Source organism: Malaya genurostris, chromosome 3, assembly GCF_030247185.1.
Source record: "Malaya genurostris strain Urasoe2022 chromosome 3, Malgen_1.1, whole genome shotgun sequence".
NCBI classification, from domain to species: domain Eukaryota; kingdom Metazoa; phylum Arthropoda; class Insecta; order Diptera; family Culicidae; genus Malaya; species Malaya genurostris.
Window position 1 is genome coordinate 283903142 of NC_080572.1, and position 26159 is coordinate 283929300.

The window sequence follows — 26159 nt, forward strand, 5'->3', positions numbered from 1 at the left end:
AGTCGATTTTTTCAAAAAAATTTTTTGAGATTACATCAGACGTTTCTTGCATTCATAAGACATTTGGCATACAAAAATTTTTTTTCTCCATTTTGCGTTTTTTCATCTACGCGGATTATTCGAATTTACGCGAAATTCGGAATATATTCGAAGTTACGCGGTCTCAAAGTCTCAAAGACGATTCTAAAAAATTGATTTTTTGAAATTTCTTCACGTTTCGTCTTTGACTCATCAGTGCACAGCAGTTCAAATTGAACTGTCTAATGCGAACCTGAATCGGCCAGTATAAGCCGAAAACAAACGTTTTCGTTCGGCACTTTAGAAAACTCTACGTCCGCTTGGTGGTTCAAAGTGAACTGCCGAGTTTTGCATTAGGCAGTTCAATTTGAACTGCTCTGCATTGATGAGTCGAAGACGAAACGTGAAGAAAGTTCAAAACGGTTATGTGCCCTAAGCACAAACGGGAAAAACCCTAAATGATTATTTGAGATTTTACCAGGTCTGACGTTTCATTCATTTCCAAGATATTTGGGATAAAAAAATTCTTAAGTTTTGTGTTTTTTTTACGCGGATTTGAGAAGTTACGCAGTTTTTTTTTTGCGGATTTCTGAAGTTACGTGTTTTTGCGCGATCTACTGGATCCAAGTCAATTTGTTTTCTTTGAAACACTTGTGATTAGTTTCGATGGAGAGCAGATCATTTTTCTGCAAGCTATTTCGCCGAGAGTCGTTTCGCCGAATGGGTCATTTCACCGAAAGTCGTTTCGCCGAAAGGGTCTTTCGAATATTTGATGAAGTTTTCCTGTGTGATAATGGAAGATGAAAAACTTTAAGCGGCTTCCCGGAATGTATTCTTATGCTACCATGCAATGGAACGGAGTAGAAGGGCAATTGAGAACGAAGAAAAAGGCCAAGTTTTCCAAAAAAAAAGATTTGGTTTGGTTGGCAATATGCAGCTGTGGTCGAGCAAGCCAAAACTTCATCACTTTCGAAACGGCAAACAATTAAAACTGGCCCTTATTACCGGTATCGCAACACGGTGAAAACCAAGGGAAGTGATTGTGATACTTGTTATCGGTATCACTTCACGATGAAAATCGAATGAAGTGAATTGAGGTCCTTATTACGGAAGTCGCTTCAGAGACAAAAGTAATTATTTGGATGAACTTGATGCCATTATGACCAGAACGCCACCAACATTTTGTTGAAAAATGAGTTTTTCCTCTACAGGTGATAGGTAAAATCAAGTGAAATGATATGTGAGTGAAATGAAAGTATAAGTGGAAGTGAGAACGGTAATAAGGGCCACTAAAAACAGTTACGCTGTATTGATTACATCTGCGATTGTGCGTGTCCTCGATTTTGTACAGTTTTCAAAATGGAATTGAATTGGCAACAACGACTTTGCATTAAATTTTGCATCGAAAACTAACGAAAACATCAACAAAATCAAAGAATGGATGACCGTAGACCGCAAATTGACTATTAGAGAGATGGCAGAGAAGTTTGACATTGCTTTTGAATCCGTTCAAGACAATTTGGTTAATGGTTTAGGCCTCAGACGTGTTGCTGCAAAGCTGGTGCCGGAGGGACGGCGTTGACGTCGCAAAAGACATGATTTTTCAAGGCCGAATACCATTCACCAACCACCGAATTCACCTGATTTGACTTCCTGAGACTTTTTCCTATTCGGTCGACCCAAGGAACCGCTCCGTCGAACGCGTTTCAGCAACCGAACTGAACACTGAATATAAAATAATGAAGCCTGAATATAAAGTTTCGAAGATTGGATCAAGTTCTGACATAAGTGTGTTGCAGTCGATGGGGAATACTTTGAGCGGAATTTAGATTGAAAATCTTGTATTTTTTATTCTCTGAATTAATTCCGGGAACCTTTTGATCAAGGTAGTGTACCGTGAAGAATGCCTAAAAAAGCGTTTGTACCATTCCCACGCAATCGTGACACTACCTAGCTATTCTTGTTAGAATTGGCATCGTGTCACTACGCCAAATATGTATTGTAATGGTGTAAAGCGAGTGGAGTCCATGTTTTCCCGAGAGAGGCGAATCCATTTAACTGCCCGGAAGTGCGACATATGGAGCAATATTGAGCTCTCGTAAAGAGAGAACTCTCTCAATATGAACAACAAGCTTCAACTATAGAAAACTTTCAAAAATATTGGGTAAAAGTAGCTAAATCGGTTACAAAGAAGTCCGCACAGACCTTAAGGTGAAATGTAGTTTAAAAAACCCTTCTTAATTCACCTAGTGGTGTGATCATGCCTTTCTCTTCCTTCATAACAGTCTCATGAAAAATGTTTTATTCTTTTATTAAATAATTTCGGACACTAATTTTGACACCAATTGATTAAGATTGATTCGAGTAGTTCACAAAAGCATCCTCCAGTGTTTATGTCACATAGTCGGCATCATTTTTCCAACCTAGTGCTTGACATTTGCGTTACCTATTTGTATGAGAAAAGTGATGCTAATCTAAAAAAACCCTTCTTAGTCCACTTAGTGGAATTTTCATATATCTTGAAAAATCACCATAGGGGGGAGTCCATGAAATTTCCGAAATCGAAAAAAAAGAATTTGATGCCAAAAGTCTTAGAATTGCATAAAACGTCAAGGTTTAGTGTCCTATAAAAAATATATTTTGTATTGAAAAAATCGACTTTCTGGGACTAAAAATTTTTCCCAGAAAGTCGATTTTTTCAAAATTTTTTTTGAGATGACACTAAATCTCGACGTTTCATGCAATTCTAAGACGTTTGGCATCAAAAACAATTTTTCGATTTCGGAAATTACATGTACTCCTCTGTAAAAAAACAGTGCGTTTTGTCGGTTGCGTCACTTATACCATCATATATCTGGAACCTGAAGTCACAGCCACTTAATCTTCGAACTTGATCAATGGCTTAATACTAGCTTTCAAACGAGCTTAAGCTTGTTGAAATCGGTTAAGCCCCCATCAACTAAAAATATGTGCTGACTAACATGCTAACAACATATATAACTGAGTTAAGAAGCAAGTATAGATTTTCCTTCTGAATGACGATTGGAAACAAAGAAAAAAACGTTCATGAATTTTCGGTATCTTTACCAGTACAAATAGCAATTCACCGCATAAGAGAGAGCGATTGAAAAACTGCATTTTTTTTGTTCATTTCTCACACCACTATCATACGAAAGAGCAGCGCGCAAGAATGATAGAAAATGAAATTCACTTTTTGAAATTTCGATTATTTCAGATAAAGTTTTATAATTTTGAGTTGCCAGATTTGTTTGTGAAATTTTGCTTCAAACACTATTTTTCAGTTCTAAAATCATCCCCGTTGAACGGAACAGTAACCGATTATACATTTTAAAACCTGTTTTAATCCACCTACTGGTGCATTGATGCCCTTCTCATATCAAACATACATACTATAATAGTGTGGTATTAAAAAAAATAACTCGACTCGGCAAAGTAAAGTTTAAAAATTCTAAGAATACTTAGTTGTGATAAATTTAATAGCGAAAACTAAAGTGTTTTTTGTTTTTTGAAATTCTGTCTAGTTTTTGAACAATTGATCGAAAACGCGACGCGTGTGCTGGAGCCCCACAAGGAAATCATTTTGGGTCGTTTATTTTTTTTTCTTCCTCAATAATTTCTGAGCTTCTCAGTAAAATGTTTCAAAGTAACAGATTTTTGGTACTCTTGTGATATTTTTCGGGTTGTACTAATATGTGAGTTTATGGATTTTTGGATCGTGAACTGATTTTATTTTTCGATTCACTTCACAGTAGCAAAGAACGAACTTTTGCGCCAGGTTATTTGAGAGTAAATATTTAGAGTCGATTGTAGCAGGTAATCTAAAACGTATTGCCACTTCGCCCTCCTCGAATCGATTAAAGTGTCGTTATAATTGTGTATGATTCATAAGTTTGTATGATTTGCCATTTTAATAAAGTTTAGATAATGCTTTTTGATTGGGTGGTGAGTAAAATGAAACTGTAAGAGAATCACGATGAGCAATTTTCCAAGGAATGGCAATTGAAAATCTAGGAAATCCCATAATAAAAATAATATTGATGTTCCATTCAGTATCCGGAACTAAACAGAATTCACAGGATACCGATTAGGGAAATGCACAGACTTTCCGGCAAAGCGTTCGTCGGAACGAAGAAAAACATACACACAGAAAGGAACCCCCGTTTTAACTAAACAATAGAGAGCATCGTTCATCCTTCCGAAAACTGCTGCCAATTGCACAGGAATCGGACGGAAACTATTCAGACTCGTAAAGCACTGGTTATCATTGGAATTCTCCGTATGTTATCACAGACAGAATGGAATCGTTCGGGGAAGGAAAAGTTTCTTGATATATACTAATAAAACACATATGAGTGTGTAGTTCTCGTAACTTTATTAGATAATTGAAAGCCCTCCATCGTTCGCCATTCTTTTTATTACTTAAACGTAAATCACATCACGTCTTCATGCTTTTACTGTGAAATATAGTATTGAAAATAATACCATAAATCACAACTATCAGACAATTATGGTAATATTTTACAGAGCACGTTTCGCGCGCACACACACACACACACACATGTAGCGGACTTTTCCACGAGACACTTGGTTATACAATTCTACGATTTTTCCGTGCCAATAATTGTTGGCATTATTCACTCGTTGAATGATAAGCAAAGAGTCACTCTTTCCAGTGTATAGTTCTAATATTGTTTCAGATAATAAATCATTAATAATACAATTGCCGCAGGCTTTATGGCATTTTGTTTGACGTTCAAAATTCCGTACATCTTCTGTCAGTCAGGTTCTAATGGCGTTTTCGTTTTTAATTTGCACTACACCGGTGCAGTGCTACACGGAGGCATGAATAAACGAACAAAAATGACGAAAACATAAACAGTAACCATGGACTACCATAAACGATTCCATTGCACAGAGCTACACCATACTTTTGATGAGTGCTACACCAGTGGTGTCGGTGCAGAAAAAGTGTAGCACTGGTGTAGTGCAATTGGCAAAAACGAACGGTTTCAGTGCAACCTTACCTACACCGGTGTAGTGCAATTTAAAAACGAAAACGACATAAGTGTTCGAACACACCGTATGACAGTGCTTTGATAACACTTCTAGCGTATCTTAGTAGGCGTATTTCAAACAGTGTTTCACATTCGGAAAGAAGATTCATTAACGTTTTTGTCAGTAGGAGAGGACAGAAATTCTTTCAAAGATAACTTTCGTCTTGCGGCCGTAATTTACGATCCCCGAAAATAGACGAATAAAGAAAATTAATGAGCTTCCGTTTATATCCGATAGTTTTACGAGCATGAATGACACATTTGCTACTTGTGTGTTACGTCGAAAGCATCCAATTTATCGGCGAATCACGGAATTGTCTTCTGCGTGAACGAGAATATTTTCGTCCCTCCCCTTGTTAGATGGCGGAAGTGAACGCGTTAGGGTTGGGAACTGGAAACCTGCTTCCTGGTGAATGATTTACTTATTTCTGATTACACTGTCGGAACTAGTAGTAGCTTGGTGCGTTCATTGCTAATTGACACTGTATGTCAGTTTAGCAATTCCCAACAGACGAAAAGTACTTTCACTACCAACTTCCACTTTTTTTATGGTCCTATCGGGTCGGACGGAGCAAATGTATCGCCATTTACGCATCGATCAGCAGAAAAAAAATCCTCGCTCCTTGGAAACGTGCTGCGGTACTGCGGGGGGAACACGCAAGTGTGGAATTTTGTGTGCCTGCTGCTTTGCTCACCGGATGCCAGGCAGTACATACGCAATTGCTGTAGAGAGTTCTAAGTGCTGGCGATTCCGGCAGGAAATTGGCATGGGGTTATTAGGAAAATTGGTGCTAAAGTGGATCCGGGCCGACTGCTGCTGCTGCTGCTACCGAAACGGATTTTGAACCAGGACGGTATGTTGTTGTTTTTGCCGGAGTTGCGCCAAACGAAGTGAAAAACTATGCCACGTTTGTTCAATGCCTACTGTTTTCAACACGTCGGAAAATATCCCCAGTAGACAGAATGCTTTAATGTCAATATTTTTGTTACTTTTGTCGAGGGGGACGACACTAAAAAACTGTACTTCGCTTCGATTAGGCTTTTTCACGCTGCATACGATTATGCACACTTTGCTTCTCTTTGCTACACATAGTAACGGTTGAATATGGATCGATCGTCTTTTCATGGATTTTTGCTGGTTAAAAACATAATCATGGAGATATGATGTATCGTAATAGGCCATGAAACCTGAAAGTTGCAAATGTCACATGAAGATGCCAGATGCAGACAGTTCGGAGAGTTGTGAACTATCGTCCTGTAAAATCAGTTTTGTTATATTCTGGTGCATAGCTAACCCACACACCGAGAGCGTATGCTCCGGATTATCTGCCATATCCTGTCGGAATGTTGGCCATTCTCGTTTAATATCTGCGTCATTTTCCACAGTTTCTATATTCAACTCGAACCAAAAATTATTCCGAATTTCATCTACATCGTACACTGTAGGGTTTCTCTTGTAGAGACGTTCCATTGTCTGATTTTTTTTAACGTCTGCGAACCTTCAAAATATGCTAGAAGGGAAATCGTGAAGTTAACAGTTATGTAGTTTGCTGTTAATATGTATTAAAGTAAAAAATAAATGAATTGTTATCCTTTCTATAAGATTTTCAATAACATATTAAACACAGCTTTATTCAGTTTTGGCTTCAGTATTAATGAAAAACGTTTCTAAACATAAAAATTGCAAGTCTAAGCATCTAACAAAATATAAAACCAGTTTAATATCACAGACAGAGATACCTTTGGGTAAACCTTCAAACGGCTACAATAAAGTGAAATATATTCCATCTTCATGCTCCCAGCTACCAAGAAAACAAATTTTCAATGTTGTCTAACCCTAATTTCATTTTACCAATCTGCTGATGAATCAATGTTGACACTCAGTGAATGTCAAGACCAGTAACAGAAACTTTTTAAGAGATCACATGTTCTTTGACTTTCTTTTACACGGTTAGAAACGCTTTCAAACGGATCGATCTAGATGTTTGGATAGATGTAGTTTTTTTCGCTTTCCATTGACTTTTTGTATTTTATTTGAAAAAACCAGATCTGTCGTCCCCCTCGACTTTTGTGAGCAATTTCAGACAGCTGTCAACTATAGTGTGCGTTTTACCTTTTACCTTTTTTATATATATAAAAAATAGGTATAGAATTCGCTCAAACTTTCGAAAAATTTTCCGAGGCCCGGAGGGCCGAATGTCATATACCAATCGATTCAGCTCGACGAACTGAGCAAATGTCTGTGTGTGTGTATGTGTGTGTGTCTGTATGTGTGTTGTCAACTAAGAGGTCGAGATCTCAGAGATGGCTGGACCGATTTTGATCAAACTAGTCGCAAATGAAAGGTCTCCCCGTCACCCAAAACGCTATTGAATGGTTTTGAGATAGGATGTTTACTTTTTGAGTTATACGGAGTTTTATGTCAAAATTTTCAGTTTTTTGACAGTATCTGTCACAATTGACCTTGAAAACAGAATATGTTTTTAGACTTAGATTCCGCACGGTAATAGCTATCCAACAAGCCATAGTTTGTTAAAATCCGTCCATTTTTAACGGAGATATCGAAATTTTTGTGAAAACGACTTTTCCTCCCATTCCAGCAGTAGAAGTTTTGAGCGCTGTATGACAAAGAAATGCTTGGGAGCAACGGAAAACACGATTTTTATACTGTGACGTACAATTGTTTCTAAGTGCCCAAAAGACTGTGTACAGCATCCTTTTTCATGACAATTTGCCTTGGACCGATTTTAGCACGGTTCGTTTTTGGCAACATAATCGTTCGAATATGGCATTTATAAACCAGATGATATCAGCATTTTCGAGTTGAAAGTAATTCCATAACTATATTAACATAAACATAAACTACTTGCAGCAATAAAAGCTCGAAGAACATAACTTCCATATACCATACGACTCAGTTCCTCGAGATCAGCAAATGCGTGTGTGACAAATAATTTCACTAAATTTTTTCGGAGATGGCTAAACCGTTTTCTACAAACTCAGATTCATATGAAAACTAGTATACTTCCAAATTTGGATCCGACTTCTGATTTCGGAACCACAGGATGACATGTGAAACGAAATTAAAATAATGCAATTCATTTTTCTCGTAGATGGCTGAACCGATCTAAGATTCAAATGAAATCTAAGAATCATCTATCATTCAAATGAGAGGTCTTAAAATCCTATAAAAATTAGTCAGATCCGATTTCTGGTTCAGGAGATACAAGGTGATTAGTATAAAAATGTCCATTTCACATAAATTAATCAGGTTTATCGGGTTTGCAAATTTGGATAGTCGATTACCGAATAAATTTATTTCAGTTTTGGTGGTATTCTTTTTTGGATTCGGAATGTACCCCCAAATTTTAATTCGCACTACAATGTCTACACACTCCTCAGGTGAATTTATCTGATTTCGACTACACCGATCTTAGAACTCCGGATCCAGTTTCGAATCGTTTCTCAAAGTTTAATCATTTTTTCAAAAAGGCCAAATCGAACTTCAAAAACAAAAATTCAAATTAAAGGACTTGAGGTCCCATACAAAATTGGTGAATTTTATCCGATTCTGGAATTACAGATGATGAATTTTTAAAATTCATACCGATATAGAAGATGTAAATTGTTTGGCTTATTAATTTATGGCCATACGAATCATTTTGGGTTATGCTAGTTCCTGAATACCGGCTATGGAAGTACCATGAATAATGACGAAAAACTCTAAAGTGGAACTTACTTCGACATCTCATGGAATGTTCAATCGAATGTCACACGTTAAGATTGAAATTCGATACGATTTGCAGATTCGAAATTACAGGGTAATGAGTGATTAAAATCTCAATTTGCCGTTTGAAACGACGATAATCAAAATAATGTCATGAGAACTAAAACACCTAAGAATATCCATGCAAAAAACACATGCGGATTGATAAAAAAAGGTATCATCTCACTGCTAGGTGGAGTAATCACGTTTTTTTCATAATTCTAGCCTTCGCTGTGCCGAGTTCCGATGATGTGCATTCCAAATCCCGTTATACTTACCACAAAACTAGGTATATTTAGGGTTACGATAATGATAATGCTTCGTATAAAGTGATTGTCTCAATGTGCATTTTATTATTTAGACGTGATCTTGTCATTGCCAATATTTTACCATGTCCTTTATGAAGCAATGTCACTACGAAATTGAAGTTCGAGGGCGCAAAAATTTGAAATACTACGCACCAATTTTCATCTCATTCATTAAACCAGTGGCAATTTTTATTGCGTGTTTTTGTGTTCAGTTTTTCATATTCAATCCTCGAATTTGATTATCAAAACAATGTTTGAATACTCGTTCTTTCAAATCCAGTGAATCTTTTGAGAATACCACATTATAAATTTCTTTCGGGATTGTGTCTTTTGCGCATATAGGAAATTCGTCGGATAATCAGTGAATTGAAATTATACAAATCGAAGCCTTATACTATGTTCACACTGTCCGAAAATAACATGTTTTAACGATAGTAATATAAAGTTAAAACCGCACTGTTCACACTAAGAAAAATGGTTGTACCTATCTGCGTTGCCAGGTCATTTTTCTTAAAATATGTAGACGACGCAAAAATCTATCTGTATCATATAGGTATCAATATCTCTTCTACATAAGTAGTAGTAAAGGTGAGCGATAAAAAAGGACCCACGACAACCTTTTTTCATATCTATTGAAGCTAAAAAACAAAATCGGTACTTATCTGTGTGATCCGTGAATTATCGGTATTTTGGGAGAACATATCTGTATTGTGATATAGAGGTCAAAAATCTGTATAAATACCGAGAAATCGGTATACCTGCCAACGTTGGTACCAGTTTTCGGTATTATTTTATTATGATTACATGGCTACTTTGATGGAAAACTGCTGTTGTTGAACAGCTTGTCAATTGACATAGTCGAAAAGTGACGGAAAATGCTAGCAGGGTTGTGCTTTACTGACAATTATATCATGTTATTTCGGGAAAACATGTTTTAATGTGACGTTTCTGAGTATGAAATAACGCAAAAGTAAAACATTATATGCAGATAATTGAAAATAAGCGGCAAAAGTAAAATGATTCTATCGCAATTATCTAGTGCCCATACATAATCGGCTCGCGAAACGAGAATAAGCGACCGTTTATTGCTTCAGAGAGGATCCCCACAGCAGCGTGCTAACCTTTGATTCTCAGAAATGTCATCGAAAGAAATTCGCTCTCGCACTGGTGTCTATTCTATGTTAAATGAACCATGCCGGGTTTTTGTTGTTGCGATGATATCGGTCTCTCTTTGATGGCACTGATTCAGTCGTGTGAAGAGTTGGTGGTGAGCGTTCTTTGATACGATAAAAGCCATCCTTGTTTTATACTTATTTTTTTGCGTGAGTAGCTTCAATTGTCAGTCACAGTCAGCGTTGCCAGGTAGCCAGATTTGTCTGGTAAATGCCAGATTTTTCTCGCTTCGCCAGACACTCAAACTAACCATATCTTTTGTCAAATTTTCCTACATTTTGTCAGATCTCGCTAGATCTTTGCGGTTTTGGACTCTATACGATAGGTGGGAAGACATTTTTTTTTGGTTTTTGCTCACTGAAAATGAAGCCCGGCAAAAATTTCCTTGTATATAGTAGACCCAGACAAGTCCAGATAAATTTAAGAGTTTTGACAGATTTTTTTAAAAAATAACCTGGCAACTCTGGTCACAGTATTTGAAACTGATCAAACAGATGTTTGTCTCAATAAATTACATCTATATCTATTCAATGTGATATGCTACCAATAAAATGCATTTGTTCATTACTTACGCCTAACCTCCTTCACAAGCCATCGGAATGAAATATAAATCCGAACCGTTCGCTTCAGCACATCTGAATTGAATCAAATATGTACGAAATATCAAACTTCTTCCGCTACGATGAGAAAGAGAAAGTTTATAGCATGCAAAAGAAGAGAAAAAAAACCCTGCACAATCTACGTCCGTCCGTCGTTTCAAAGACGTGTACCGACTGATAGACAGGAGAATAAAACAAAAGTCACAACGCATCATTGTTTCCCCCCTTCCCCTCTTCGGGGCCACACTTCACTGAAAGGATGTCGAAGTTCTAGCGGAAATCATAAAGTGGATAAGTTATGCCACCAGACACCAGTTCGGTGTTTTGTTGGCATTGTCACGCAACTTTAAACTTAGTGGAGTTGGTTGCTGCCGTGACGTGACGGCTGTTTTGTTTTTCTTAGGTTGCCAGTTTTATGGGTTCGGTAAAATGTGTGCATCACCTGTCACATGGTTACATTAAGGGAAGTGCAGCATTCTTTCCCTAAATAATGTTCATTTGAATTTCCCGAAATAAAAAAAAATCAAAATCAATTTTGATTTTTCCCCTACCCGACTGTTCCGGTTCCATTGGTCGCGTGAGCCAGTGCAGTGGGGTTCTAACTTTTTATCGACAAAGTCGAAGCGAAAGCGATTACCTACGATTGAACGTTTCGTGCTAACGAAACTTCAAGTGCGAAAATACTACATTTTATGATTGGTCTGAGTGCCGGCGGTTGTTTTGCCAAATGGAGTCTGGCTGTATAATGAAATTATTATTAGTACCTGACACAGCACTCGAAACTGTCTCGATCGCGAAAATTGGCACGCGGGACTACCCGATGAGCATGATTCTAAAGTCGTCGAAGCTAGAATTTATTTATGGCACCATCAGCAGGAAGCTGTGAGAGGGGGAGGGGGGGGGGGCAATAAAACGGTCAGATTGGAAGCAGTCAGTCGTAAAAAAAAGGGGGGAAATGAATATCATTGTTTGCTGATTTTTATGCTTTCCAGTAGCCGTCCTGTAACGTAGCATTATCGCTCGGAATCATTTCTTTTGCGATTACAATGTTTCCTGACAATGTTGAAATTTCTGTGGAATCAGCCCCGAACGAGAAAGGTTTAATTATTCTGTCAGTGCAATATTAAAGCTGGAAATGAATTGTCAAATTCTGGAAGCGGTTTAGCTTCTCTTTTTTTCTTCTTCTTCCCTGGAACCATGCAAATTCAATTTAATAATTTATTTCTTCGAAATTTCATTGCGGTTTTCCTTTGCAGGTACGGAGTGTTCTCCTTTGGACTGGTTTTCGTGGTGGAACGACTTGGTGGCATTCTGCAGGCTACCCTCACCCTAAACGGACTGATTGGCGGTGTGACATTGGGACTGTTCGCTCTCGGACTGTTCTTCCGAAATGCCAACAGCAAGGTAAGCGCACAAAGGAACGAAATTTATTCAGCAATTTTCCCATTGCCGTTGATTTATCGCTGCGACAAGACGACGGTTCTGTTGGGATGACTTTCGGTTGGGTGAGTGGGAGGGAGAGCAGTGCAAACGGGCCGAATTTTTTTTTTCGTTTGAATTTTGCAAATGGCAAGTCGAATTTTCAATTTACCGAATGACGATAGTTAATTGAATGGTTTATACATTGTCGAAATAATAACCTTTGAAGCGATTTTCCACGGAAAGTAGACACTCGAAGTTTCACGTTTCCATGCTCATGAGATCACTTTAAGACTAACGTTTGAGTTTAACGAACACATTGAATGATGAAATGGCACACACACAGTTCGATGTTGTGATGAGCTCTATCGAAATTATGCCACGGTTGATTATGCTGATTTTACCAGAAAATTACCGGGTTATTCATTATTGATTCCACGCTGAGTTATTTTCGCTTTTATTTTCCCAAAACATAAAAACCGTAGGTACGGTGCTTCCTGGAAACAGGTAATTGAAGTTCGTTACTTTGTCAGGCGTACCTGGTACAATATTCAATGAACAAGGGGCCCTGTTCCTGTGTTCCGTGATTCAGCACATGTTTGCATCGATTTCCGGTTTCAATTTCAGTTTCCCCGCGAATAGTAAATATCCAAAGGTATTGAGCATCGCTCCATTATCATTCATAATTTTTTTCCTCTTTCGGTTTATTATCGAGTGCAATTTTTACTGCCGATTATTTGTATTGTTGAAAGAAACATTTTTTTTTGCTCTCCAGTAATTGTATGAACTGATGTTGTCATTAACTCGGGCGGTACAACAAAAGGTAATAAACCGCTGTGGTGGCATGGTGCTTCAGTTGGATTGATGGTGCACACAATAAGCGGGAAGCGGGAAAGGGAAGGAAATTTTTCGACCGCAGCTCTCGATAAAATGTTCGAACTCGGAGACTCGGACCGGGCAATGTTCGAAGCCTTGCTACTAGTTTCGCGTAATGAGCACGATTACTGGCCGGAATGGGTTGTGTCATTAAAATCACGCTCCGGTTTGGCGTTTTGCCGAATTTGTCCCGATATTAAGGTAACTGCACTGGATTGGTTTTGGTTTGACATGCTTTCCCATTGAGTAGCTCATATTTGTTATCGTTCGAGTGCAATTAAACTTGCAATTGAACAAATTGCTGTGACCATTTAGTACAAGAGTGTACTTCGTATCGCAACAATTCTTAGCGAAATAGTTGTACAGTACCCTTAATCATCACAAAGTAAAACCGTTTTTAATCGTTATCCAATCAAAACCAATTAACAGATCGGCTGAAAAGTTCGTATCGTTTCTATGAGAGGGCGCCACTAGAATTAAATCCATACCATTCTCAGTTAGTACCAACCTTCAAAAGATACGTGTATAAATTTGACAGCTGTCTGATTATTAGTTTGTGAGATATTGCATTTTGAGTGAAGCTACTTTTGTAATTGTGAAAAAAATGGGAAAAAAGGAATTTCGTGTGTTGATGAAACACTACTTTTTGATGAAAAAAAAGTGCCGCCGATACCAAAAAATGGCTTGATGAGTGTTATCCAGACTCTGCACCGGGCGAAGCTACAATTCGTAAGTGGTTTGCAAAATTTCGTACTGGTCATATGAGCACCGAAGACGATGAACGCAGTGGACGTCCAAAAGAGGCTGTTACCGATGAAAACGTGAAAAAAATTCACAAAATGATTTTCAATGATCGTAAAGTGAAGTTGATCGAGAAAGCTGATACCCTAAAGATATCAAAGGAACGTGTTGGACATATTATTCACGAATATTTGGATATGAGAAAGCTTTGTGCAAAATGGGTGCCGCGTGAGCTCACAATCGATCGAAAACAACAACGAATTGATGATTCTGTGCAGTGTTTGGAGCTGTTATATCGAAATAAAACCGATTTTTTTCGTCGATATATAACAATGGACGAAACATGGCTCCATCACTTCACTCCGGAGTCCAATCGACAGTCAGCTGAGTGGACTGCACGCGATGAACCGAACCCAAAGCGTGGAAAGACTCTACAATCGGCCGGTAAGGTTATGGCGTCTGTATTTTGGGATTCGCATGGTATAATTTTCATCGACTACCTTGAAAAGGGAAAAACCATCAACAGTGACTATTATATAGCGTTATTAGAGCGTTTGAAGGACGAAATTTCAAAAAACGGCCTCATTTGAAGAAGAAAAAAGTTTTGTTTCATCAAGACAATGCACCGTGTCACAAGTCGATGAAAACCATGCTGAAATTGAACGAATTGGGCTTCGAATTGCTCCCTCATCCACCGTAGTCTCCAGATTTGGCCCCCAGTGACTTTTTCCTGTTCTCAGACCTCAAGAGAATGCTCGCTGGTAAAAAATTTAGAAGCAATGAAGAGGTAATCGCTGAAACTGAGGCCTATTTTGAGGTAAAGGACAAATCGTACTACAAAAATGGTATCGAAAAGTTGGAAGATCGCTATAATCACTGTATCGCCTCTGATGGCAATTATGTTGAATAATAAAAACGAATTTTGGCAAAAAATGTGTGTTTCTATTAAACGATACCAACTTTTCAGCCGAACTGTTAAGCTTGTAAAATGTTTTCCTGAAACAACTTATCTGGGAATAGCTACTGATGCCAGCCACGTCCGAATACAGATTTGCCTATTGCTACTAGAAACCGAAGAATCCTCTGCATTTCGACATGCATCACAGAAAGCGGTTGTTTCTTAGTAAATTTTCAATTAATATTGTCGTGTGTTTATTGCTCTGGGTAGCCGGCTACCGAGAATACTACATTACGTATTAATATGTGCTTCCTACTAAAATACGAAATTTTATTCGAAACTCGTAAAACTCCGGACTGTCGGATGGCTCACCATAAATTCATTCATTGAATTCATTGCATTCTGTTTTGATGTGGAACACATCTTTATTTTCTATATAGTGGTGCGAATCAGAAACTCAAAGAAAAACACACGTAGAAATATGGTCAGGTTTTAAATACTTACAGCCCAGCAGAATTTTGTATCAATTATTAATATTATTTCATTATTTGATTAGAAATATTTCTAAGATTCGATTTGAATGTATCAAGCAACGTATTTTCAATTATAAATGATTGAAATTTTTATTAGTAGCGAGCAGTGTCGTATTCTGTCTGCTAAAAATCTCCGGCATATCGGATTTCCCTGTCATAGTCGACGGTTTTGAAGCATTAAGCGATTTATCAAAGTGAAAGCATCGCTCTGATTGGTCAATCGATGCAAAAGCGAAACTGTCGGAAGCACGCGAATTTATAAATAGAAGCGAAATTATAGTTAACGTTTCAGTCCTACGCGTAGCATGCTAGAGGTAGGTTGTTGCTAGACAGCAAGACACAAAGTGCCATAGAACGATTTGAAGCTTTAATTGCTATGCTCTGATCTTGTGTAATGCAAGCTCGGATGAAATTCCATTTTATGTCGTTTCGCCTGAGAAATTGACAAATACCCCACGGTAAATTTTGAGTGCTTAAGATTAATTTCTAATGTATATAAGGTGAACTCGATTGATAAGTAGAGAAAGTTTATCGCTTCAACTGAAATCGCAGAATGGTAGAAACTTAATGCTATAAAATTCACTGCTTGCATACAAAACTTGAACACAAGCTTGACGAAGAGAAGCTTAAATATCCAAATCGTATCGCAAGAATGGTCAAAGATATAATTGCATACATTTGGGATATTGGTGTAATTTCGTCGGCTATAAAACAAACAATGTTCGGTTTTGGTTCCTATTCAAGATCAATCTAAGCAGACTCTCGTGCAATTGCGGATTCAAAAGTGTGACGATTGATTGAACTGTTTGATGGTAGATCATTAGAAATATTGGTTGCCTTGTTCCACATCAATGGCTCAAACAACCCCATGGGGCTGATCCTTGTAATTTTTATTTCAATATACATCATTAATCGAACAACAACGCCTTACGTGATACGAAATAAGGTCGATATCTACTCCCTAACCAAAATAATAAACTACCAAATGGATCCTCCTCGCAGTCTAAACTATATTTACAAACGTCGTTCTAGTTAAGCACGGTCGCAAAAAATTTCTGCACTTTCAAGCTTTCAATCAGAATCGAAACAGATCCATTGATCAAACGTTCCCCGAATAATCGACGGAGTCTAGTCCGATTTTTAAGTAACGAGATATACAATTTTGGATTAATGACTGTTTTACCTATCTAAATGAAAGTCCTGGGTCTCTCATAGGAAAAAACGTGTATAGTTTCGAGCTGTGTATAGTTTTGTTGAGAATAAGCCTCTAGAGGGCGCCCAATACCAATTTTCATGACAACCTATCCGCTAGTCTTTGAATAACAGCTATAGAAAAAGACGCACGAGCGCATTCATGCATAAAAGCCATGGTGAAATTAAATGATTTTGCGGTACGGATTGGTCCACGATCCCCCGTATTCTCCAGAACTGCCCCCCAGTGACTGTTATCTATTTCCAAATTTAAGAAGATTTCTTCAGGGAAAGAAATTTTCGACGAATGCTGAGGTCATTGCAGAAAAGGAAGCCTATTTTGAAGGCCTTGACTAATCTTTTTTTTCAAAGGCTATCTAAATGTTGGAGAACCGATGGGTCCAGTGTATCGCTATAGATGAAGACTATACTGAATAATGGAAAAGTTTCCACGGTAAAAAATTGATATTTCTTTGTTTGGCCCGGGACTTCTCATTTCATGTAGTGTTGTGGATATAAAGTTGTTCTGTCTTTAGTGAGCTATAAGCAGAATAAAACAGTTATTATCTTAAATATTCGTTACATGTCACTGTTTTTTGTATCTTGAGTGTCTTGAGTGTCTGAAGTGTTTTGATTGAAAATCTTAAGCGTCTTGAGTGTCTTGGGTTTCTTGAGTGTCTTGAGTGTTTTGAGTGTTTTGAATATTCTGAGTGTCTTGAGTGTCGTGAGTCTTCTGAATGTCATGAGTGTCTTGTGTGTCTTAAGTGTCTTGAGTGTCTTGAGTGTCTTGAGTGTCTTGAGTGTCTTGAGTGTCTTGAGTGTCTTGAGTGTCTTGAGTGTCTTGAGTGTCTTGAGAGTCTTGATTGTCTTGATTGTCTTGAGTGGCTTGAGTGGCTTGTGTGGCTTGAGTGTCTTAATTAAGTATCTTTAGCGTATCTTGAATGTTTTGACTGTCTTGAGTGTCTTGAGTGTCTAGAGTGTTTAGAGTGTCTTGAGTGTATTGAGTGTCTTGAGTGTCTTGAGTGGCTTGAGTGTCTTGAGTGTCTTGAATGTCTTGAATGTCTTGAATGTCTTAAGTGTCTTGAGTGTCTTGAGAGTCTTGATTGTCTTGATTGTCTTGAGTGGCTTGAGTGGCTTGAGTGTCTTGAGTGTCTTGATTGAGTGTCTTGAGTCAGTTTCAAATATTGCTTTAAGGTCTAATGTGTCAGTGGGCTTTGTGAAGAAAACCAATAAAGTGTACTGGGTTACATGGTAAGAAAGTGTAGAAAGCGCCTTACCGGAACGAAAAACCAAACATCAGTTTGAAAACCCGCATCCAGAAACTCTACACAACTTTATCAATCTAGAAAAAAAGCAAGTGCATATTTTGTGTAATTTCTCGCACATTTTTTATTGCAAGACCGGAGCCTGGAATCAGATCTATTCGAAATCAAAAAAAAAAATATGGGCCAATAGTACCCCTAATTGGGCCTAAGTTTGTAAAAATTGGTTCAATCATCTCGGAGAAAAGTGTAGTAACGGAAAGTATGAAACAAAAATATGCACTTGATTTTCTCTGTACGTTGTGGAGCCGATTTTCACAAATTTAGATTCAAATTAAAGGTTGTTTTGGCCCATAGCCAGCTACTCAAATTCATCGGAATCGTACTTCCGGTTCGGGAGCATCGGGGTTGCTAAAATGTGAAAAAACTATGCAGCCAATTTTCTCGGAGACCACTTAACCGATCTAATCGAGCATAGATTGAAATAGTTCCATAGACTGTCATTGAATTTCACTCGGACCCGACTTCCTGTTCTGGAGTAACGGAATAAAATGTATCATAAAAATGAAAAAAGTGCACTCGATTTCCGCGCTTCTCTTGACCAATTTTCACAAGCTAAGGTTCTAATGGAAGTTCTTATGATCCCACCGAACCCCTTTTGAAGTTTATCCCAATACGTCTTCCGTTTCCAGAGTTATAGGTTTATAAGCGTTCATCATATACCATTCGTTCAAGCTCGTCGAGTTCGCAACATGTCTGTGTGCAATAGATTTTGTCTGAGATGACTGACCGATTTTCACAAACTTAGATTCATTTGAAAGGTCTTCTGGTCCCACAAAATGCAATTTTTAGTCGAACTTCCGGTTCCGGAGTTACAGGGTGATATGTGCGAAAAATGGTAACAAAATTTGCACACAATTTTCTCGGAGAAGGCCGAACTGATTTTCACAATCTAAGATTTATGTGAACGGTCAAACATTGCTATACTGCCCATACTTGCATATCTGTCCCATATGGAAAATCGGCATGTCGAGAAAAAGACTATCAAAATTTTATTTCCCATTTTATTTTTATCTATTGTGCCACCTAATTCAAAATCATGGTCTTATTACATGAAATATCGGTAATACACCTTAGCTATTCCAATATTGCAACAAATGAAATTATTGAAATTTGCACTGAATGGGACTGATATGCGGGTATTTTGCATATGGGACAGACATGAGTTGATATTTTTTTCACATTTCATTGAACAAACCCTCAACTTTGATTGCAATTTCTGGCAGTATATTGAGGATAGATTCCATTCCTCAAGCGAACTCAAAATTGGCGAAAATCGATATGGGACTGATATGCGAGTATGGGCAGCATAGTACGCTTTGAAATGTTCTCTGGATCCGACTTCCGGTACCTGAGTTACGAGGTGATATGTGCAAAAAAGAAAAATAGAAAAAGAAAAAAATAAGCACTCCGCGTTCTTGTAGATGGCTGAACCGATTTCTTACAAACATAGATTCAAATGAGAGGTCTCACATACTCGTATAACAGTTTTGACTTTTATTTGGAAACTAATTTCGGTTCAGAAATAACGCGATAATGAGTTTAAAAATATTCATTTCAAGAGTGTGTTTTTGAACGTAAAAAGGTAAAAACGAATAAATCCATCTTTAACTTGTGGAAGCACCAGTTCAAAAACTTTAAAGCAGAGCTCAGTTCTTTTTTACAGAGATGACCGATTGGCAGTTCACAGTTTTGGCTCTGTTGAGTTTAACCCGGATCCTACTTCCGGTTCCAGAGCTACAGGGTGAAGTGTGTAAAAATTTCAAACCATCATTTTGAGCGACGATGAAAAAATCAGGAGAAATTCAAAACCCCAACAAACTTTCTTTTTTTTTAAGATTTAATAAATAGTTTTTTAAAAAATATTACATAATATTCATGAGGGTATGAGTAACATGAGAAAGGCATCATCACACCACTAGGTGTATTGAAACAGGAATTTGACCTATGAAATTACCCAAGAACAACAAAAAGCGCTCAGAAGACTGGGCAAAGTAATATTTTTACACGACAATGCACACAAGTCAAAATCGGTTCAGGGTACAATCAAACCACTTGACTGGAAGCTTTGATGAACGGATGTTTTAAATGTACCTCATCCATCGTACTCATCATATTTGGTTCCTTTCGACTTCCATTTGTTTTTATCGATGAGCCACACATTGGCTGAGCAGCACTTTGATTCATACGAAGAAGTTTTTTATATAGTTTATTTAAACCCTAATCTAATTTTGGTCTTTCGCCGGGTACGAAGAAGTCGAAATCTGGGTGTTTAATTGGTTTGATTCAAAAAACGAACTTTTCTTTTGGCGTGGAGTCCACAAATTGCCAGAGGTCGAGATTTGTAGAAAGCAATGGTTAATATATTTTTTCTGTTTTTCCATTCAAAGTTAGAGTATGATTTTTACAAAAAACGATCACTTCATACCGGTATACCTGGTAATTCTTTAGTTATGCGGGCAGATCTCGGATCTGTGACCCGAATGACGAGCATGGAAAGCCCATCACGCTTGCTTGTTTGCCTTTTTCTGCACCCGGATGACTGTTTAGAGGTAGCCAGGCACATATCACTCCCGATGTTCTACTGGACGAGTGTAAAAAGGTAAACTTTGATCGAAAATCGTTCATTTGGTCTAGTGCTTTAGACGGAACTGGATGTCGAAGATTCTCTCATCAACATTAGTTAGAACAAACCAGGTATAAAGCGTCAAACGCTCAGATCGTGACTCTCGTTTGGACGCGAATCGCATTCAGCTGCTTAATACTAGATTTGGATTCGCGGAGCTGAATTTTGGATTGGTTTGTATAAATGAATAAGTTCACAGTTCACTTCTAGAACTAAATTGCGACTGAATTTTAAGCATGTTTGGTTCTTGAACTCGGATCCAGTTCGGGAATTATATAAATCGGTTCGTTTTAGAACTATGGATATATTTCCCAACTATACGAAGTCTTTCTACTATGGAAATCTACGAAAAAAACTATAACTATAACAATGTTGCATTTTTACTGATGTTTGGACGGTCATTTTGCCGTGCATACGACTTACTTTACTATGAGCGTCTTTTCAAAATTTACCCTGTACAAGAATTGGTAGAATTTATTCGATCAGTACGGATGTGTAATGTCACAGATATAACTGGATGTCGTTAATACGAATTTTTCGTTGTACAATTAAAGTTCACCTTCATACTCGTCCAGTGGATAGTCGGAGATAGCCTGACTACCTCAAAACCGTCGTCCGGGTGCGAAAAAGGCAAGCAAGCGTGGTGAATTTTTCTCATTATTTCCAAAAGTTTCAGAATACTTACTTTTTCAGTTATTTATGGTTATCTCACACTGTTGAAAATTTATTCACAAATTACTGATCATATTTCCGATAGCTTGTAGAAAAAATTATGTTGTTGGGTTAAATCCATCAAGAGATATTCGCGATAAAGTTCTGCCCATTCTTGAACAGGGTAAATTTTGAAAATAAAATAAAAACGTGTTAGTTTTATTCGTATTCATGTCACTCAGTTATGTCACTGATATTACCCACCCACATTTTATTTCATGGTTACTACATACAGAGAACATGAACAAAAACTCATCTAAGCTTTATTTTTATAAAATGAAAATTGCCAGGCCTTTCGGTTAGGCTTCTGTCATCATTTTTGAACTACCTGCTTGGTTATTTTGCTTGCTGCAGAACGTCAATGTGCCTTGAACTGTAACTCGCAAACAACTGTTTTTTTTGGGTATTCTAGAAGTTTTGGGTTACCTACACGTTGTTCGCGGAATACTTAATCATGACCTTTTATTCTAATATGGTAAGATGCAAAATCCAACCAAAGTAGAACCGAACAATTGTGTTTCTGGGAGAAATACAAGAGAAATCTTTCCAGACACTGCAGGATTATTTGTTCATTTCAATAAACAAACTTGGAATTGTTGATAACATACAAAATAACAGAGACTCTATCCTTCTCGCTAGCATAGATGTCACATCAATTTACGCGGATACACAGCAGACAGCTGATTCAATGAGCAAATACTAGTGCATGTTTTCTAAAGACTTCAGAAAATGATATTTTCGGTAGCTCGAAGAAATTGTGAGGTAGTGAAATGTGGGGAATTGAATTTTCCTCCCATTATTATGCTAATAATGCTTTCGATTATCCATCCTCCGATCGGTGTCGATGTGGATGTGTACGTTGTCACACCCGAAGGGTACCGGCATTGTGGGAAGGAGGATTATTCATCCTTCGAAGCTCGTCTCGACGTAATCACCAATAGATACAGGTAATAATGCGAAATCGTTTGAAATCAGCGCCAGTTGTGTAACGTTACATCTCACGTGGGCTCTGACAGGAGTCTTTCAAGTTGGTGGCACACTCTCGACTGGAACTCGGTAGCTTCTGTGCTTTCTCCTTTGTCAAAGCTTATCACGTCCTGTATGCACGGAAGAGCGACAGTAGCGACGCGACCGATGCCCGAGGCCTTTCTGCAGAATGGCATCAAAATCTTCCATCTGATCTCAAACGCTAGCGCCACTTTCATTATCCGCTAGTCGTTCCAAATGTGAGCATAGCTCCGAACAAAATCACCGACATACGAAGACAGTTAATGGTGAGCTAAACAGGTTCATCGTCTCGCATGTGGAAGCAAGCTCCAGTGGAGGCGAAATGGAAATATTAGCAAGTAATCAAATTTTCATATTTTCAATTTACACTCTCAGCTGAAAGAGGATCCTTCAACATTCCGGGCTGCAGGATTTCGCTGAGCACTTTCTATCCCAACTTGATGACACTTTATTTCGTTCGTTTAGTTGAAGTTACTGAGGAAACCATTACTGAGTTCACAGAACAGCTGCACTGCTGCACTTCGCTAGGTTTTCCCTCTCGAGAGAAAACCCTCTTAGTGACCCGCAAGGCCCGGAGGCTATTGCCTCCCCCCTCCCCCCCCCCCCAGCAGACGTCAGTTGTATCTACGGTACTTGAGGGTCTGTTCACTTCAATCGACCGCAATTGTTCCTCTTGTTAACTTTATTTTTTGAAGTAGCTAAATTTAATGTTCGTTTCAGTTGAACCAGGGGAAATTGCCGTAGTGGCCATGGAAGGACCAAATTCACGTTTACCAAATGCCAATTAAGCTTAAGGTTGCTGTCAGAGTAAGTGCGGAAAACGGAGCGAAGCGTAGCGATTCAATGCTGTGTACTGTTATCTCATCGCGTTCACTCTGACAGGTTTGCTTTGATCAAATGCAATTAGCTTGCACGCGCGTTTCGACGTTTCGCGTGACGCTTTCACTCTGACAGCAACCTAACGGGTATGGCGTGAATGAAAAAAGAATCGTTTTTTACCCAGCCTATTTGAATGAATCACGACCTCTACAATCAAAACAAAAGCAAACAGTATCAATCTGATCAGAATATTATGTCAGATGAGCAATTCCATACGAAATCGAAGGGCGATTTTTTCTTGTATTTTTTATTTGGCTCAAATTTCGCATATGCAATCATTATGATCAAAAGAGACAGTTTGCATCATAAGTTTGCCATTTCCATACTTATCAAACTCTTATTATCTACTAATCAAAAATCCCTTGAAAATTTTCAATCATATATGCAGGGTTACTAGTTTTGATAGAGTGGCACGGACTTCGTTCGGATTGTTTTTATTAGGTTGGGGAAAATTAAGTTCAATATTTTTACAAAAACATAAAAAAAAATGCCATGTTTCGGATTGTCTGATTTAGGTTTAGTATGTACCGTTTTGTTATATAATTTGTTGTCATTTTAAGCTTCATGATACCTCTCTCTTACAAATTCCGATTCTTATTGAGCAGTGCTGAAATAGACTGCCCGTAGTTGCACTTCGTGATCGACCAAAGAAGTTAAAATGCACTGTGAACCTACAAACGGTGCTTGGGAGAAGCAAATCATGCATCATATGTCGAATCATGGCCAAAGACTGTACTTCTAATGCATGGAAGGAATGTTAGTCCGAAACACTTTATTTCTAGAGATTGCGAGTTTTTTTTTAATCTTTACGAGTTTCACAAGAAAGTAAAGAGTTCCGGATATGCTTTGCTAAACAACAAGATCTCAAGAAATTACTGCACATAAAACAATAAATTACCGAAATTCGTAAAACTTTAGGCAGCCGGCTGTTGGGAGTGCTACCACTCACCTATATATTATTTATTTTGCTTTTGTTGTGAATACGATTTACTTTACTATGGGACGCTTTTTTAAAATTTACCCCGTAAAAGGATGGGTAGAACTTTATTGTGCAAATCTTTTGTTACAATTACAATTCTGGAAGTAATGATATAAAATCCTGCACAATTCAATATGAACTACTTATGAACTTATAAAAAACGATTTTAGATATCCACAAATGCGTGAAGTTTTATTGATATTCACGTCATCCAGTTATGTCTCTGGCATCACCCACCCACTTTTTTACGACATATGAGAAGCGCGTAATTTTCAAACTATACCTGCCGATTGATGCAAAACCTATATCGAAAATCACTAACTAAATTTTCAAATACCAAATGGCAATTCCTTCGCAGCCTGAACGAGATTTATTTCCGTATCGATTATAGACAAAAACTTCAGTCTAGTGTTGTTACCAGATGATCATGTAAACGAGAATATCTAACACTAGTATACAATATACTGCACGCACACATCATAATTTTGATTTTACTAACCACCAGAGTAAAAAAATACAACGATCAGCCCCATGGGGTTGTTCGAGCCATTGATGTGGAACAAGGCAACCAAAATTTCTAATGATCTACAATCAAACAGTTCAATCGATCGTCACACTTTTGAATCCACAATTGCACGAAAGTCTGCTTAGATTAATCTTTATTAGGAACCAACACCGAACATAATTTGCCTTAATTTGCATTTGTTTTAAAGCCGACAAAATTACACCAATATCCCAAATGTATGCAATTATATCTTTGTACATACTTGTGATACGGATTTCGATATTTAAGCTTCTCTTCGCCAAGTAAGCTTGTGTTCAGCTTCTCTTCGCCAAGTAAGCTTGTGTTTTGTATGCAAGAAGTTATTTTTATAGCGTTAAGTTTCTCTATCATTCGGCGATTTCGGTTGAAGCGATAAACTTTTTCTCATTCTCAATCGAGTTCATCTTTTATAAATTAGAAATTAATATTAAGCACTCAAAATTTACCCTGGGGTAGCTGTCAATTTCTCAGGCGAAACGACATAACATGGAGTTTCATCCAAGCTTGCATGACACAAGATCAGAGCATACCAATTGAAGCTTCAAATCGTTTTATAGCACTTTTTGTCTTGCTGTCAAGCAACTACTCACCTCTAGCATGCTACGCGTAGGACTCAAACGTTAGCTATAATTACGCTTCTATTTATAGATTCGCGTGCTTCCAACAGCTTTGCTCTTGCATCGATTGACAAATCAGAGCGATGCTTTCCCTTTGATATATCGCTTACTCCTTCATAACCGTCGTCTACGGCAGGGAAATCCGATATGCCGGAGATTTGTAGCAGACAAAATAGGACACTGCTCGCTACTAATCAAAATTTCAATCATTCCAATCGAAACTTAGAAATATTTCCAATCAAATGATGAAATAATATTAATAATTGATACAAAATAGATTAAGCTGTAAGTGTTTAAAACCTGACCACATTTCTACGTGTATTTTGCCTTGAGTTTCTGATTTTCACCCCTATATAGAAAATAAAGATGTGTTCCACATCAAAAAATCTTATGTTCAGATATACTCATAGAAAATAACGCGTTTTTTCTCGCATAATTCACATCCAGTCCCTAGTTCCTCATATAAACACTACATAAAACATCAAAACGGCTTGTTCAGTACGAAGATTTGTGGGTTCGACTGGCGTCAACTGGTGGTTACGTGTTTCCTTACAATATCATAATCGACATTCAAGAGGTTATGGGCTGAGGGTAGTAGGTCGCGTTTAACCAAGTGGCTCGTCGCTCTGCGTATTACATTTCTCTCCATGCTCTCTCGCATATGTGCAAAATGATTCTCGATGGGCCGGGTGGCCAAGAAAGTTTTGATATTTTCGGTTACAAGTTTGACTACATCACATAAAATCCAATAAAGCTACCGCTTGTTTGGCAGCCTTGTTGAGCCGATTTTATGTCTCTCTCATGTTTAGTTACGGTACCAGGAAACTGGAGCAGAAAAAAATGACGCCGCTATACAAATCGACTTACCTTCACAAA

At 37.9% G+C, this 26159-nt stretch overlaps 1 protein-coding gene across 1 annotated transcript in view; it reads left to right on the forward strand.

Annotated features, from left to right (window-relative positions):
* Nucleotides 1-26159, forward strand: part of LOC131434363 (sodium-coupled monocarboxylate transporter 1) — a 211806-nt gene that overhangs the window by 129221 nt on the left and 56426 nt on the right. Inside the window, exon 10 of the mRNA XM_058601032.1 lies at nt 12196-12343. Within this exon, the coding sequence (XP_058457015.1) occupies nt 12196-12343 (148 nt within the window). The remainder of the gene's footprint in view (nt 1-12195; nt 12344-26159) is intronic.